The 18,559-nt window shown below is 44.7% G+C and overlaps 1 protein-coding gene across 1 annotated transcript; it reads left to right on the top strand.

Moving 5' to 3' along the window:
- Positions 1-411: 411 nt before the first annotated feature.
- On the top strand, positions 412-16,635 carry LOC119431080 (inhibitor of growth protein 3-like). Its single transcript, XM_037698537.2, has 10 exons — positions 412-923; positions 1,121-1,192; positions 2,675-2,775; positions 3,103-3,168; positions 4,269-4,365; positions 5,546-5,593; positions 8,831-9,102; positions 11,045-11,283; positions 14,361-14,547; positions 16,478-16,635. Exons 1-10 carry the CDS (start codon positions 794-796, stop codon positions 16,592-16,594), a joined length of 1,329 nt encoding a protein of 442 aa, XP_037554465.1. The 5' UTR covers positions 412-793; the 3' UTR covers positions 16,595-16,635.
- The last annotated feature ends 1,924 nt before the right edge of the window (positions 16,636-18,559 follow it).

Raw genomic sequence — 18,559 nt, 5'->3', positions numbered from 1 at the left:
TTTTTAGTCGCCGTGGCATCACGCCTTCCGCAACATGAAAAACAAGCCCGGTTACAACGATAAGGTTGTCTGGTTTTATGAATGCTGCCACACGTGCACAGGACTTTCGTAGGGCTCGTTTACGATCGCTGAAAAAGCATGGAGGAAGGAAAAAACACCATGTAAAAAAGCGCGCGCACCTTTACGTCATCGTGCACGTGGCGATACCTGGCGGTTTAGGCGCTGCTTTTGAGCTGATGACAGCTGCCGTATGGCTGTATATTTTCACGCAATAATGTTAACATGGATGCTGCACTAGCACCATACTGCCTGTTTAATCTCTCAGCTTGTTTTTACATGCATTAAAACAGTGTGCAAACAGGCGCGAAAAATGAAAAAGCGCACCAGTAGCGCACTGCTGGCAGAGCGGCGAAAACGGGAAACACTGGTTGGGGGGCACGCTTCAAACGTGTTGTTTTGCGTTGATAATGAACACACAAATACATCGCTCTCAATCTCATTCACTTCATTGCATGGAATCAGTCGAAACCGTTCGACTGATTACTCATGCAGTGGACTGCCGGTGACTCGTGTATAGGAAAGAAAGAAAAAGACGGGGTCACGCCCATGTTCGTCGTGTGTTTTGGAACACCACAGTAAACAAAATGGCCGCCAGTTTGCTGTAAGCAGTGCGGAGAAGCGCATGTGCAGCAGCCCTGACTAGACGTTTTCCCTTTGCCGAGGCTTAGAAATAAAAGTCGTCTTCCAACACACCTAAGTTACATTGTGATTTCTGTCGACATGATTGCTTTACATGGCTGTGGACTGCAGTGAATCGCCCGTTCGCCGCTACCTGCTAAACTTCGTGCTTTTCTTCGCCGAGTTCATTCAGACAAGCGTACGCCCTAGTAGCAAGATGCTCTACCTCGAAGACTACCTCGAGAGTGAGTATAATGCGGAATATTTTTCTAATTCCGTGGCGTTCACGGTTTATCTTTCTTCCAAGCTGCATAAACGCACTAACACGAGTGTTTCCGTCGTTCCAAGCGCGCGCATTCTAACTTGACTTGCTGCGGTGGAAGTTCAGAGTTACACGTAAAACTCGCCCAAGTCTTTTTTCAATGTTTATTTCTCTCTGCAGTGATCGAGCATCTGCCTCAGGAACTTCGAGACAGGTTCACGGAGATGCGAGAAATGGACCTCCAAGTTCAGAGTAAGCTGTACTCTGCCCGTGTGCTGTCCACGACTTCGAACGGCCGGCTCGAACGAAGCGCGCAATGCGAACCTCATCAAAGACGCGTAAATTCGGGTGCTACGCGACGTTTTTGACGGAGGCCGTAGTTAACTACACAAAAGCTGGAAAGTGTTTGAAAGATGAGTTCCTCTGTGAATTGAAACGATGTCCCAAACTGCAGTTCAGCTCCCTTAATTTACTCGGATACGTAATCTCATCGGTAATTAAACTGTCATGTAGCATCCGTTTGTTAGCGTGTTCCTGGCGTGTTCGTGTAATTCTAAAACAAAAATTTGAGTGGAAAATAACCAATTTCCCCCGAGAATGCTGAAGTAACATTCATATATACAGTGTGCATTGGGAATATTTTTTTCTTTCATTGGTAACTTGAAGTTGACTGGGAGGTAAATTTCACCAGGTCGTTACTGAGACAAATTTTATACCACCTCGCCCCGTGTTCATCTTGGCGTGTTGGTACAGTAGGCAGACCTAACATTTGTGCCATTAAAACTTGGTTCGCTGCTCTGTTAACTGCGTTTAAGGGAGTTGTGTTTCGTAATTCTTTTTACTTCAGAGTACACTGAAAAGTACTCTGAAGTGCATATTATGTAAATAGTAATAAGTTCAGCAGTAGTCAAACAAGGAATGTCACTGGAGTCAACGTCTCAACAATGAGACTCGTCTTCGTCAGAAGAGCAGCAACTTGTTTTTTTTAGCAGCATTTATGTATACGTAGTTCACTTTTCCACATCCTCAGTAGGAGACGAGAGTACACTCAAGAAATGTTTGCACCCTTTGGGACTTATCTTGTCCCACAACAATAACTGTGATCGGCCTTGCTTGTGTTTCCTTTCTTGAAAACTCTGCGCTCACTACTTTCCTGACAAGAATGCAATGTCACGTTGACAACGCACATGCTGTTTGCGACATGGAAGTACAGGGTGCGCAGCGTTAAAGAAAGGAAAAGCCTGCAAGATAGATGACAATTATCATTGCCCACAATGATAATTGTCATCTATCTTGCGGGCCTTTCCTTTCCTTACTTTAACGCTGCACGCCCTGTACTTCCATGTCGCAAACAGCATGTGCATTGTCAAAGTGACATTGCATTCTTGTCAGGAAAGTAGTGAGTGCAGAGTTTTCAAGAAAGGAAACGCAAGCAAGGCAGATCAGTTATTGTTGTGGGACAAGATAAGTCCCAAAGTGTGCAATCTTCTTTTAAGAGTGTAAGCAGGTGCACTGAGTAGGGTGAGGGAAGCTAAAGTGTTAGGGAGTTGTTTACTAGTGATAGCGTTGGAAACAGAACAAACATTATGAAAACATGTAGGAGTACTGCTGTCGCTTCTTAAAAGAAGTAGGGGCGACAAAAACCTAAAATATTCTACACATGCAAGGCTCTGCTTTAAACTAGTCACTTTAAAAGTGTCAGCTTTATTAATTTCTGATTTATTTATTTTTCAGATGCCATGGACAGCTTGGACGAGCGAGTCAAGCAGTTCTTTGCAAATGCCCGAAAAATGAAGCCTGAACAGCGGGACTTGGACTTTGACAAGATTCGAAAGGTGGTCTCTTCACCCCTGAGCAGTGCTCGGGAAAAGAAAAAAACAACAACATGCACTTTCTTTCTTACCCCTTGAAAGGCCTTTTACTTTAGTTTATGTATTTAGGAATACTATCAGTCTCACAAGAGATCACAGCAGGAAATGAGGTTACAGCAAGTATGTGCATGTAAAGAATAAATCGCAGTGATATGTCAACAGTGTCACATAGAAAGTGCCCTAAATGCTTTGCCATGGCTCATTTTCGCACTAATGTGCCGCCTGCTGCCGTACAAGGGTGAGGGAGTGGGCAGTGGTTCATGTTGTGCTCGTGACATGTCATTGTTGCAGGACTACTACAAGGCACTTGAGGACGCAGATGAGAAAGTGCAGATAGCAAACCAGATTTATGACCTGGTGAGTTGATACTGTTTGTTTTCTTAAACTAGTTGACTGCAGCTTATTAAGTGATCTGGCTTTTGTCTTTCTCTGCTAAGTGATGCTAATGCCACCACTACTCGTGGAACAGATTGCAGAATTCCTCAACATGTCGCACTGTGTTCATCGCATCGCTTAGTAGTGTTGTGGTAGTGTTTAACCATTTCTTGCCAGGTGCAAATTGTTTTAAAAGAATACTCTTGTAGTATAAACTAATTTAGTGTTTCTCTTTGTTGACCCGTTAATAAATGTTGTTTTTGTTGAATTATTCCTGGGATTATTAGATATTACTTGGGGATAAAAACTTGGCTTTATTCAGTAGCAGATGCCTGCCTGTTGCCCTGGCTTCTCCTGGCTTCGGCTATTCTTCTTCTCACTAGATTGTTCTTAGATCTGGCTTATTACGGTTTTTGCAGGAGTACGCAATTGTTACGTTTGAATTGTTTCTCTGTGATTTGTTGTTGCTGTATGGCATACATCCTGCGAGGTTTGGGCCCTGTTGTTACTGCTGGTATGTTCCGTGCGTCCAGTCGCAAAAACACAGCCAGCTTTCTGCTCTGGGATATTATCACGTGATGCGGGTTTACTTTACTTTGTTTCTTTGTTGCCACCGATGCAACATCTTATTCTTTTATATTTTGAAGCACGAGTTTGCACATATCAATGCGACCAGTGTGTTCTCAAAATGGTGCTGTTATTGCCGTATCTCGGTGTCTTCAGCTCAATGCTTCTAGCTCCTTTACGAACATTCGCTGCAGGTATACGCGGGCAGTCGAAAAACTACTGCGTTATGTACAAATAGTGGCCAGCCGACAGCCGCTTCAGTTCCAATTTGCTGAAATCTACTGTGCTTGACACTATCGTTACTGCTGAGTTAGACCATTTGTTTGCGGGCACAAGTTCGCCCAATAAAGTCCTTCCTTTTTACTCGGCTAATTCCTTTGCTGTTGCCTTGTTCCTGTACCGCATGGCCAAGTGTAACCTCTTGGCTCTGGATAGCCATTGTTGTCTGACTGTGGTTACAAGGAACCTCCATATTGTCATGTCTGTCTTAAGCGTGTGTCTCGACTGTGGCTCAGGTGGACCGTTACCTGCGACGCCTAGACCAGGAGCTCCAAAAGTTCAAGATGGAGCTAGAAGCAGACAACGCAGGAATCACGGAGGTCCTTGAGAGGCGTAAGGACACTGCTCGGTTCTTCTTACGCTTGGTTCTGAACAATTGACCTGCAGTGCATGGGAGTGGCATAACACAAAGATAAAGGCACCAAAAGAAACGCAGCACTACACCTTCAACTGATATTTATTAGACGTGATGGGCTATGCATACAGAAAGTTAAATGTCGGTGCATTGCAAACAGGACAAGCTTGGTGCGTAGGTGAAACAGTGACGATTGTGTCTGCAAAGTATTGTACTGATGTTCACCCTGAAGACAACTGAGAATTCAAACAATACCCTACGCACCCTTTTCAAAAAAATTCATTCTCCCTGCCTGCAGAGATGTCACAGACACGGTTCTTCTGTGTCATGTCTGTTCTACCTACAGTTCACAATTAGCCTGCAGCAGTGTGAAAAGAACACAGAGTACACAAAACTGTCTCCGGAAATGTGCCTGCCAGTAAGAAAAGAAAGGAAATTAAACGGAAGTAGGGGGGTCGTTACACAAACTCTTCAGGTGCCAGTTAATTTGGTCCACTGAAAATTTTGGTTTGCCACATTTCTTGTGTCTTAAGAATCATCAAAAGTGTACAGCCGCAGAGTAGATAAAGAATATGCAATGCTTCAATGAGTTTTTCCGAAGTTTACGGTATTCACTACAGGACCTAACACGGTGTCCCACTGGCTATGGAGTTGGGCTGCGGAGTGTAAAATCGAGGGTTCGATTTCTAGCTGCCATAGCTGCATTTTGATAAGGTGAAAATGCAAAAAAAAAAAAAGGTCAACTACTTAGACTTATATGCCTGTAAAGATACCCAGGTGGTCGAAATTAATTTGGATACCCCCCACTACAGCGTGCCTCAATCGGATAGCGGTTTTGGCATGATCCCAGAATTGAATTTGTTAGATGTGCGCTTAATAAATGTCTTTTTATGTCAATGTTTTTTATTACAATTGACAAAAATATGTTTACCTTGTTGTCTAAATTTCGACGCCAGGGGGCAACAGTATGTAGGAGTGTTCATTTTCCCATACACATAATGATGCAGAGTAGCTGTCCTCCTAGATGTCGGATTAGACATTTTTGCCTGCTGAAACACATTCGAACACACTTGGAGGATTTCTTCACTAGCTGCTTCTTGCCCCCAGAGTCTCTAGCAATGTTCTGCACCTCACATAATGGGTTTTCTGTCCATTCAGGGTCCCTGGAGCTGGACAAGCCACCACCATCCACCGTTAAGGCTGAAAGTAAGTGATCTTTGGGCCAGGATTCCTCTTGCTCGATTAAGTTCCTTTTTTTTAGCACTCTCTGTTCACAACTAGCTGATCCTAGTGCATACCTGCCAACTCTCCCGACTTGCCTGGGAGATTCCCGATTGTACGGGCACGGCCATAAATCTCCCGATAAAATGCCCCAACCCCCATCTCGAAAAACAAAAAAGAAACCAAAACCTCGTCATGAAGCACAGCCACATCATGATTGCCATCGCGAGCTAGGTAGCTAGCCGAAGTCAGATTGGAATTCAACCGTTTGAGTGCAGAACTCGGTTCGCCTCTAATCGGAACAATGAGTTGAGGAGTGCATGTGATAACATTTTGCTTTTTACAGCTCTCTTGACATCATGGCATTGTCGAAGCCCAAGAAGTATTTACAGTGTTTCTTGAAGTCTTGTACGTTAGAATTCCTGTGTTTCGTACCGTCCAGGAAAGGTGGACAGTTCGAATTTGCACGACTTGCGCACGCGATGTGAGCGTGGCCCGCGGCGATAAAGGAGACATAAAACTGCTCTTGGTGACTACTAAGCACCAAGGTAGCTTCCTTTGTACTGATGAGCAGCAGAGAGCCGTGAGCAACTTCTTTGGCAACAGCATCGAAGACAGTGTTGTGCTGTGCGGAGTACCTTTTCACTGGATTTATCATCGAGCACAATTTGCCGCCGAGCGTGAGTGATCACGTTGAGCCACTTCTGCGCAAGATTTTCCCGAAGTGTGAAGATGCGAAGTGCTTCGGATGCGGCAGAACCAAGACAACAGCCATTGTCGGTGAAATGGATACAGAGGCGAAAGGTGCAATGGTGGAAAGCCTAAAGCGCAGTGTTTTCGCACTCACAGTTTTACCCTGCTTTGCAGCTTTACTCTGTCGTGGCAACTTACTTAGTTAATGCTGGATTGAAAGCAAACTGTTGTGCATGCAAGCACTTCAAGGAGAGGCTACTGGCCGAAAAATTGGCAAGCTCGATCTCGACGCATTGCATTCACTTGATATACCTGCGCCGAATTGCAGACAAGATCTGTCTAATCTCAGTAGACTAGACAGATCGCATGCGCTGCATGAAAAAAAAAAAAAGAAACGAAAGAAAATTCTCGATATAACTGAAGTACTTACCTTATTATATCTTCTTGTAATAGAACACCATGTATTCAAAACCTCATTATAACGAAATTTCACTGCCGCCACGAAGGAATTCGGCGACAATAAACGGAAACTTTCGCAGACGGTGAAATTTACAAGCGGCTGCTTACAAATGCACCTCTCAAATCGTGCGCCACGACCAACCAGCAGCTGTCAAAGCCAGCGTCACGAGCGTGCGAGGTCGTCAAAGCCAGTGTCACAAGCACGCCTCGCATGCTCGTGACGCTGGCTCACGCTTGCTGGCTCAAGCAGCATGTACTGCTATGGAGTCTGCAGCACCTACATCGTCAGCAGCCGCAACCTCGGCAGTAGCGAAACGTGGCCGTCCATGCCAGTACACCGCAGACGAAGTAAGGAAGCGAAAGAACGTAGCGAAATGAGCGAAGAGGCAGGCAGTGAAATTCATTATCGTCTTCCAATACAATGTACGGCGAGCGGAACGAGCATCAACACAAACATTACTCGCAGTGTAAAACTCGAAGGACCGCTCGGCGGCGTTCAATTATACATGAATGCTTTCGCATTTACAACTCATAAGTGCTTAGGTGTTCTGGGATTTTCTTTCCTTCACACCTCTTCACAATGCTCAATGAAACTCTAGATGACAGCGAGCCAGAAGTCCATTGTGAAGAGCATTACCATACCGATGTTAGTCTGCTGTTTATTGCAATACAACTGTTGAAGAATGCTGCAACAGTTTACCACTGCTATTGAAATAATATGTTTCCTTTTTATAAAGTTTCGAAGGAGAAGAGTTGGTGACTAATTCCTGCAAATAAATGTTTGTATCCTTCACCGTATGACATTCGTAGTCATATATTTTTTGTTTGTTTTAAAGCCATTTTATTGAACTGCTTTATGTCCTTAAAAGTGAGCCATTATTGTGCTCTTTCCCTAGAAAAAAAAAAAAAAGCCCGTAACCCTTTCAGTGTTGTTTCTTTTCTTGAACCTTATAAAACGAACACAACAGTTTACTTTTGGTTGTGCAGAAATGAAAAAAACTGAGTTGGATAATGGCAAGTGCTCTCTCGGTGGGGTCCTCACATTCCTATCTGACAAAAGGAATGTGGCAGGACAGAAATGCAACAACGTACCGGTACGTCTGTGGCACTGAAAGGGATAGTAGGTTAACAGGAGACCTGTAGTACATGAGGTTACAGTTTTATGGTGCAGTGACAACATGAGGTAGGCTTCAAAATTTTCAAGAGCTCACTCTTTCAGTGACTCTGGCATTGTTTTGTTTGATAACAACTGTAGATTTCTCCAAGTAAGTGCTATGGATTCCACAACTGGCACAGCGTAAATTAGGATGAGAGTGATGAAGTGGGCACTAAAGACTACTGTCTTTCGAAGGACTGTTTCTTCTGAAAGCACACACATGCAATGAAATGAATCTGTTAAAGGGTAGTACTGACATGGCATTTTCAACTTAATTTTTTTTTGTAGGTTAAATGAAGGTTTAAATTCTGTAATTCTTAGAAAAGAAAATACAGGCAAGTGCGATAGCGCCATAAATAATGTTATAAACACAGATATGATTAATTATCAGTTATAACGAACTAAATCTAGGAATGCTTTCTTACCAATGTCAGTGCATAACGAATATACATGCTTATAACAAATATTGGTCATAACGAAGGTACTTTCGTGTTGAATGCGACTTTGTGATAATGATGTTCAACTGTACTTGCTTTTACGGAACCAGTTTTGGTGTCAGTACCCAGGAGGTGGATGCATCATGATGTCACAATACAGTAACTGTCTTCATTCCTGTGATAGCTGCAGCAGCCATACATGAGCACTAGCCGAGAAAAAGAAATGCATGCAGAACTCTGGATAGTATTTTGAAAACAGCTTGTGCAAGACATATAGGAAACACCAACAATGTACATGATTTCCTATACATCCTGTCTATATCTGCATCTGCACAAGGTCAGTTTTCAAGAACAACGTATAAGAAACTAGCCTGTTAACGAATTCTCTTGGTGGTACCCTGAATCATGTGTTATCGACATTGTCTAACCCTTTACACTCGTGTCTGTTGACCGCAACGTCTTGTTTGCCTTGCGCAGAGCGAAAGCATGTTGCAACCTCGTTGAGTGGCTCTTCGATGAGCAGCAGCGGGCAGCCACCCGAGAAGCGCCAGGCCACGGAGCGGGTCCTCCCACTGGCCGGTGAAGTGTCCAGCGGGCGGCCTGCGGCCGCTGCCGTAGGTGCTGCCGCGGGCACGGCGGCACTGGCACCCGCTGACAGGTTGCTCATCCCACCCTCGGCTCTCACTTACGGCCTGGGGAGCAACGCCATTGCCGCTGCGGCATCACAGGCCATTGCTGCGACACAGCAGGTGGGTGTCGGTACTTGAAAATACAGTGTGAAGACGGGACGGAAGGCAAAGGAGGAGAGAATGGGACGACATCGTCTATCAATCGATAGTGTTTTTTACACAGATATGGATATACCGTATAGACTAGTGGTAAAGGCTGCGTTTTTTTTTTTTTTCCCACAATTTTGACGAGGTATGTTCCTTGCACGAGACCGAACATACTGGTCAAAATAATGCCGGCTGCATTTTGACCAATAGGTTCTTGTGCGCACCGCCGACTTTTGCCTTGCGACTTGTGCCTTCTGCCTGACCAAATACGGGGGCGCACACAAGTCACCGACACAAGTCGGGGCGACTTGTGTCGGTGACTTGTGTGCGCCCCCGTATCCCCGGATGTACCATTGCATCAGAGGTCAACACGTAGTTCACGCCATCAAGTAGCGGCACGCGGAAGTACGCAGCACACAAAAATTCGCCGGCGCACGCGCGTAGCATTAGGGCACCAAACACAATTGCTTCTCCGTTATAAATCTTTTTCTCCAAATTTTGGGCTGCCAAATTGGAGGTGCAGGCTTTACACGAGTCTATATGGTGCATACACCAAGGGCCGACATGTGCGGAAAAGGCACAAGAATGTCATAGGTAAAAGCTAGCGACACTAGCCTAAAGAACATTGGTTTGTTAACTCAATTAGACCTCAGTGTAAAGAATGCACAAAAAGTTTTAAAATTTTGACCCGTAAAAGCAGAAAACACAAATGATTATTGTCGATCTAAATCTAACTTCTAACATGGGGTGATGAAGTTAGCAAATTTGCAGGAGCAAGTTGGAATATGCTAGCACAAGACAGGGGCAATTGGAGATCACAGGGAGAGGCCTTCGTCCTGCAGTGGACATAAAATATAGGCTGATGATGATGAAATCTAACTTTAAGGCAAGCCATTTCCTTTTCCGTTGATGAAACGGGGTGTCCCCACACAGCAACCGCCTATTTTAGTAGTTGATAGGCTTCAAGTAATTCTTTTTTCATGCATTTGTGATGGTGAAAAAAAGTATTGTGGTCTGCCTAAACTTTGAATAACAACTTGATAGTTGTGTAGCAGCATTGTAATTCGATACCAATGTTATTATAACATGCCCTTGATATTGAGGGGTTGTTCGCTATACACGTAAGGAATTATTTTCTTTGATTGCTGCATACGTGCTGAAAATGATGTCTTTATAGTTCACCTAGTGATGCTCCGGTTCTTACTTGACATGCAACACTGTGGCAGCTATGCAAGTAGTGTGGTCGTAGAAGACTCACTGTATATGTTTCACAGTGCAGCTTTTGGTCAGCAACGCCTTCTACGTAATAACTACTTTGTGTATTACAACTACAAATAAATAAATAAGCTACAACATGTGGACTTAATGTTATGTCCAATCGCGTATCATTTGTGCACTTTTGTGTTTCCGGTGTGTGATGTGCCAGGTTTTGGTTGCAAGCGTAGGTGGTGCGCTGTGCCCACTAGCAAAAACTTGCCACTCCACTCTTTTGCGAGAAAAAAGGTTCAGATCTGCGACCCCTTTCATGTAATTAATGTGTCATTTCTTGTCACATAAAAGTATGAGACAATATTACATTAAATTGTGTGATGCAGGCACATATCTTTCTTGATTACATTGCGCCGAGTTTAACACTGGCAAAACATTTCGTCTGTCTGCGTCCTTGTTTCCTTATCCGTAAGTGTTTGGCCGTTGTTAAACTTAGCGCAGCGTAATCATGAACGTGCACCAACCAACCCCTTTGATTGCTTTACATATATCTTTCTTTCTTTACATGTGATGCACTGTTTTGTGGTCTCAGATGTGAGCAGTCTCGAGACTTCATAGCATTGCCTACTATCTATGAAACGTAGTATGGCGTGTGCTGTGTAGGCTGTGTTACCGCTGCCATTTAGATTGCTCTTTCTGGGTGCAGATGCAACAAGGCCGGCGCACGGCCAGCCTCAAGGCCAGCTACGAGGCCATCAATGCTTCGCTGCAGAGCCTCACCTCCCGAGAGTTCACCATGGGTTCAAAGGACATTGGTTCCCTGACTTCCCTCACCCCACCTCCCGCACCTACGCCACCCCAGGTCATGGCCAACCCTCCGCAGGCTGCTGCGGTCGTGGCTACTCCTGTAGCGGCTTCAGAACCAAAGCGCTCCTCTTCAAAAAAGTGAGACTCGTTTGGAGCACATCTCGAGCTGTGACGTCTGGATCGTGCAGACATCACCGGCCAGCTACTGCCAGTTGCAGTCAGCAGTCGCATTCGTTGTCTGAGGCAAAATTTAATGCAAGAAATGACAACACGTGGCAAAGAGACAGATGGGACAGAGCATTAACTTTGGTTGGCTTTGACTGATCACAGAATGCACAAAGTGCAACTGAGGGTGTCATCAATGCACAACCTACATCGTGTTTAATTTTATTCTATTGATTCTTCGTTTTTTCTTTTTCCGCTTGAGTATGCATTTTGTCTTGGGCCTTTGAAAATGCACCAACTAGCTCAATTTTCTTCTTTAACTATGTTGCATTTGGGCCAATTGCCTAGTCTCAAATTGTCCGTTAGGAGCAGCAGGAAAACTGTACTGTGTGTTCACTACATTGCTTATTAGCTGGTACAATGGCGGTGCTTCTTGTGATGTTGGGCTGGTCACCGTGCCATCAGCAAACATCTGGGTGCCAGACCATTTTGGTTGTCTCGAAAGCAGTATTGCCAACCTTTCCTTACTCTTTTTTTTACAAAATCGCCTGGTCACAGCTTAAAACACTCCAATTTACTCAGCTGCCAATAAAGGATGATGATGATTTCCCTTTTATAAAGCTTGAAATTACCTCCCGTGGTAGCGAATCGATGGTCGGAATGTAAAAAAGGAAAAACAACCGTTGATTTCACATTTCAAGAAAAGCAGCCTAGAAAAGCAGGTGCGATCCAATCGCATGGCTCACTGATAGGATCTTAGGCATGTCTTTAGAAGTAGTGACAAACGGAGACACATATACAATCGACTTTGATTAATTCAACCTTGACGGGAACGGTGAAATTGGCTGAATTATCCGGCTGGACGTCTTAAGAAGCAGGAATAACAGGGCTGATTCATCAGCAATATTTGTCCCCATTTTAAAATGCCCCCGAATCGAATGTGCATTCACATTTTATGGGTTAAAAGTATAAAAATAACCTAAAAATAGCATTAAAACTCCTGAACAAAGTAGAAATCGAATGCGCAATGAATATTTCAGCAAGAAAAACATAGCATGCCTGTGATTCTGGCAATAAGAAAAAGACGAAATCAGCGAACTTTACCTTCACAGAATTGAAAGTTATTTACTTAATTTCTCTCGGCATCACTTTTGGATAGCAGTTTGTTATTGCTGTCTATTAAGAACTACATGTCATCCTTCATATGGTCCATAGCGCGTTTGGTAGTCTGCATTAATCAAATGTCTCTGCAACAATTGCAAACAGGATTATGGCCCACGCCTAGACTAACCACTTCGCTAGTTCATCCTGCGACACATACCATTCTCCGGAACTGCAAGAACATGTGATGCAACTTATTGCAGCTAGCTTAGCATGTAAAATAACTTAATGTTTAAATGTGCTTTCACAATCAGACTGAAAGCAGTGCATCGTCGTCGTCATGCTATGCTCAAAAACTCGTTCTGTTGCCATCCATGGTCACCATCTTGTGATAGCAATGTCGATGACGCTGGCGAGACTGGCTCTGACAATCGTATACGGCAAAACATGGTTTTAGTTTTGGCTTTGTATCGGATTGCACCGACCAAGCAATTTTCAGACTCTTGGCAAAAAAAGGTGCGCGTTAGAATCGGGTGAGTACTGTAATAATTCATTGTGAGCTACCGTTCTTGCTTTATAAATATTCCTGAGACAGGCCGGAAATCAGCATTTTCAACAGGAGATGGCTTGTGTTTAACGCATTCACTGTACCCTAATCGCCACCAAGACAGATGCTGCTGTTATAGGAGTCATGACTGTGGTCACCATTGGAGTCAGACGTGTGTGTGATGAACAGCCAAGTTCGAATTATCTTGCAAAGACTAATTCTGGGATGAAAATAATAAAATTTTGGTGCCGTAGAAATGTAGAGGCATGTGACCGGGACCTTCGGTCCGGATGAAATTAACCTGTCTACTGTCTCACCATTTTTATCAAATGGGGGCAATGCATTGAACTCAGCCAAAGTCCCTTGAGGAATTTTACCAGGGCAATCTACTGGCTACAGTGGAATCTCATTGATACAAGCTTCATGGGAACCAGAGAATAGAACATATCATCCAAAAATCGTACTATCCAGTGCAAGCTCCAAAAGGTATGAACATAGAGAAAAGGAAAAAAAGTATTATCCCAAAAACGTATTATGTAGAAACGTATCAACAAGATTCCACTGTATTTATGTCTCGGAAAGGTCACTAAAAGTTATCGCTAAAGCTTTTTAAAAGCAATGTTGTTGTTGAATTGACTAAGACTCACTAAATTTATTAACTTTTCACGAAGTTACTCATCAACACTAGTGTATGTTAAAGAACTCGAAGCGGTATAAATTTATCTGGGGCCGCCTTCTCCATTCCCTTTATACTGTATTTACTCGCATAATGAACAGCACTTTTTTTTCCTAAAAAAATGTGCGCAAAGTTGGGAGGTGCGTTTTTATGCAGGGTAAAATTTTGAGCGATTTTTTTTTTTTTTTTGTTCGGAGGCCACCTCTAAAAAAGTCGCAGTTTCGCCCGAAAGGCGAACCATCGATTGCTATAGCAAATGCATAGACAGCTATACGAAGTAGGAGTAAAAGTAGGAGACACATGGTATGATTCATCATCCGATACGGCGTCCGATAGAATCGTACCCGCCGAACGCCATATTGGATGCCGAATCGTACTGTGTCTCTCTCACTTCACGGCAGCAAGTTCGGGGTGCGTTTATTACGCGGGAGACAAAAAAATCCAAATTTTGACTGAAGTTGGGGGTGCGTTCATTATGCGAGTGTGTTCATTACGTCAGTAAATATGGTAGCATCTCTCACAGCCCTTGCGTTACTTTGAGATGTTAAGCCCAATTAGTCAGTCAGTCAGTCAATCAAAGTGAACATTTATTAAGTTACGCTGGTCAGCTTTGTTTTCAAAATGATCAACATTAGGGTGGTGGTGCCATTATACGGTTGGGATTTCGCTACAGCCCTCCTTCAAGAAGTGGCTGTCCTAATTTATGTATTTGTGACGACATTGCAGGCAGAGTCGGGCATCGAGTCAGTCCACAGTGGCAGCGGCGAGCGAGGACTCTGGGGACTCCCTGCTCATGCTCGGGGGTAGCACAGATGAGGCGAATCTTGACTGGGGTTGTGACCCCAACGAGCCCCGGTACTGCATCTGCAATCAGGTGTCCTACGGTGACATGGTCGCCTGCGACAACGATGATGTAAGTGTGCCTTGCAGTTTTCGGAACGAATGGCTGAAAGCAGGGCTAGTTGCTGTTTATTTAGTAATGGGAGCAGATGCCTACCGCTTATGGTACATTTGACTGGTCACTTTCGAGTGCTCTCGTAGAGTGGTTTACATTTAGCTGGTTGAAATGGAGCACTCGGAACACATTCACCTGGTTCATTCAGGGGGCTTCGCTCAAGCTCGGAGCGCTCGGAAGTGCTCTCACCTTCGAGCTGGGAGTGCGACTGAGATCTGACAGAATCTTGATCATGTGACTACTCGGATTGCTCTGGGATCACTTAGCGCGTTCGACTGGGGCAGGCTTTCTCAGGCTCCAATCTCGAGAGGACTACGCATCGCTGCCAACCAAGTTGGAGCGCTGTAGGAACCAGTTGAATGGTTGAACCAGTTGAACCAGCTTGGGCAGGGTCACTATGTCCTCATTGACCACTGGACAGGTACTACAACAAGCTAACAAAATGCCCCTTATGGTTTGAGCGGTATTTTCACACACCACACGTGTACAGTTGTCATCTGCAAGTTTTCTCCTGTAACACCCTCTGCTCGGACATCCTGATTTAGGTTTGAACAGTAGTGCATCACCCTTTGAATTATCGTACAACTTTTCTGTTTTGTCTTCATTCTTTGCCATTCGATGCATTTCCATTGCTGGCTTTTCCTCCATCATGGTTATAGGTGGTGTGCAAATCATGCCTGTACAGTAAACCCTCGTTGTCTCGAAGCTGTAAAAGTCAGAAAAAATTTTGAGATATGCGAAATCACAAAAATAGAATCCAGCTGGCCGCACATAAACCACATGAGGCCTTTCCAAAATGTTGCCAGTAATATTCTTGGTCACTTTCGCGTGCATCGGCACCGGGAACGTCAGCGTCTATGTGCAACGGCATTACTGACACTTGTGCCAAGACAGCATGCTTGGTATAGAGTCGAGATGACTGCTCCTAATGCAATATTTAAAGCCAGTCATCCGAGTATAACCGCTTCCAGACATCCAAAAAGCTGACACGACTACTTTCTGCATCGTAATAAATTCCGGACAAGTTTACCTAAAAAAGTGAAACTGAACGTTGTAACACCACAATTATCACGCCTTAGCAGGCGCACAAGAGTGAAGTGGCATTTCTGTGTCTCACAACCGTGCAAGCATGAAGCTAGTGTCCTTATTAAGCCGTGATCTCGCTGAAACACTGTGGGTGGTTTGCATGCTGGCTTTTGGGCGCAGCACATGGGCTCATCGCGCCTGCTCAAAAGTGCCGGTCATTTTGCTCAAGGTCGCAGTTAATACGCCATGACCATTCATGTGTCACTGACAGCATCCTAAATAAGAGGCCACAACAAAGTGGCAGCAATCAAGATGGGGGAAAGGCGAACGAGGGTGCGCGGCCCGGTGCGACGCCTGGCTGGACTAGCTAGCAGCCACTGGGTGAAAAGCGAGTGCAAGCGACGCTGTCCCTTTGCCTTTTCCCTGGTATTTTCGATTTCGAGATAACCGAAGTATGGTGCAAAAACTTTTCAAGATGAGAGTTGAAAAACACATGTGTTGACACCGTGGCCAGAAAAAAATTTAGACTTTATCGATGTTTCAAGATATCAGAATTCGAGTTAACGAGGGTTTACTGTGCATAGGGAAGGCTCTCTGAAAGTGACAAAAGTCAATCTCGGCTACCATACTTCTGTGTACTACAGGTGCCGGGAGCTATTGCAGGAACTGGAAACATGCTACGCCCACCATGTTTTTGGCACTACCTATTCAGTATGCTGGATAGACATGATGCCAGAGTTCTCTGCCAGAAACAATAGTGACGCTAGTGCCAAAGTCACCTCTAGTAGCTTCTGCAGCAAACTCAATGATTCTGCATGGTGGCATGACTGAAACTAATTCTGGTTCCTTTTTCTTGTTTCAGTGTCCGTTCGAGTGGTTTCACTACCAGTGTGTGGGCATCACACAGCCACCAAAGGGCAAATGGTTTTGCCCCCAGTGTACGTCAGCTATGAAGCGGAGGGGGCGCAAGGATCGCTAAGCGGCTTGCAGAATAAAGGGGACATTGTCAGTGTTGTTGCATCTTGAGCACTGTCTTTCTTTGAAAAGGAGCACTGACACATATTATTAAAGCTATAGATAATTTACCACATGGTTCTCACACAAAGAGGTGACACCAAGTGCGAAAGTTGGAAAACACGTATGTGATATTGGCACTTCGATGCTTGAGTTCTTCTCAAAACGCCAGACTTGGCGTCGCCAATGTTATCTGATGTCATGGTGCAGAGCAAAAATTGCTGCCATCATGTAGCAATAAGGCTAGGTATGATGACAGTGCCATGCATGTTTGATCTGGCTAGGCAAGTGCGTGGCAACCACAGAAATCGCAGGAACAGAGCGAGCCAATGTATCACTATTGGTATCTTCGACTGGTCACCTCCATCCCCCGAAGCAGAGTCGGGCAGATCTGGCGTTCTCCGAACTCGGAGGTAGAGGACAAGCGCGCAAGCCAAACGTGTGACTTGCTCTCGGAGGAGGAAATGGCAGATGCGAAACCACGTGACTCCTGCCAATGTCCGAAGTTTCACCTATCCGAAGCTCCCGGCCCTGCCGGGAAAACCGGCGGACGAGCCAGTAGGACGAGCGTTCGTTGAGACGCCAGCATGCAGTGGCCTAGGTTGCCTAGGTTACGGTTGATCGTCGCCAACAGCAGTGACTCTATGTTTTGATGACGTTGCTATAAATGCTCTCTGTCTCGAAGACTACTCCAACGACAGCGCTCAGAGCGCTCGAAGATGGAGGAGTGAGTGAGTAAAAACTTTATTGAAAATAAATAAATAAAAGAAGGCACGGGGGGGGCTGGTTGGGGCCCCTATTCCAGGGCTCCACTGAAGATGGAGGAGAGCGATCAAAAGAACCAGCCGAACGCAAGGGGCGTACCCTCTTTCAACCAGCCGAAGACAACGCCGCTCGTGACACCGGTCTAGAGCGCTCCGAAACGGCCAACTGAAGATGAAATATGTCATTACATCCACCTGCTGGGTATGGAAACCAAAACTGGTTCATAGCGACAAGTGTTACATTAGATTAATTAGGGTGCTCTGACACTTGCCAATATATTTTCCAAAATTTAAAGGGTTTAGACCGTCATTTAACGCAAAATTCTGTCAAGTCGAAAAGGTCAGGTTGGTACAGTTTAACCTGGTTATAACGAACTGACTTGCGCTCTAAAAATAGTTCGATATACGGTGAGTTTGAAAGCGGCATACGTCAAGATGCTTCATTTCACATTTACCTGCCGCGGTCCCTATGGTGTTCTGCTGATGAGTGTGAGGTTGCGGGTTTGATTCCCAGCTGCGGCAATTGCACCGGCGGAAGGCATAAACACTTCCTTACATAAATTGAAGTACAGTCAGCATAAATATAAACGCGAAACAGCATCATGCACATAACCACATAGAAGTGTGACGTGCAATCGCTGAGTGGCTGGTTTCTAAGCATGGAAATGCAGGATAAACTAAATAATGAATTGGAGTAATTTCGGAATTGTTCACGTTTGAAGTTATGCTGATGCCACACGTTGTAGAACCCCAGATGGTCGAAGAAAATTCTTGGGCCAATCCCTCGTGGGTACGTGCCACTAACACCAAGGCTCTACAGTCTGCACTTTGAGCAAGCCTGCCATTGCAGAGGCTAAAGGGGCCTGCAACCATCCTCAGGACTAGTGCTCAGTCTTACGGTGGTATTGCAGTAAATGTCGAGAATTTAGAGGTTTTGTTGTTGGCACTTCCATTTTTGTAGTCTTATGCTGGGAGCAGTGATAAGTGATCACAATAGCATTTGTATAGTTTGATAAAACAGTAAAGCCGAAGAAGTTCAAGTGCAGCCACAAGAAATAAATCTTGTGTCCGTCAATGCAATCCATGCGGCAATGTTTTGCCAAGTGTGTATTCAAGATTTCACAGTTATAATGTACTGGCTTTTGGGCATGTTGTTTAGACATACT

The sequence above is a fragment of the Dermacentor silvarum genome, chromosome 10, assembly GCF_013339745.2.
Source record: "Dermacentor silvarum isolate Dsil-2018 chromosome 10, BIME_Dsil_1.4, whole genome shotgun sequence".
Taxonomy (NCBI): domain Eukaryota; kingdom Metazoa; phylum Arthropoda; class Arachnida; order Ixodida; family Ixodidae; genus Dermacentor; species Dermacentor silvarum.
Note: the sequence above shows the minus strand (reverse complement) of the source record. Positions and strands in the feature narration are given on the sequence as shown.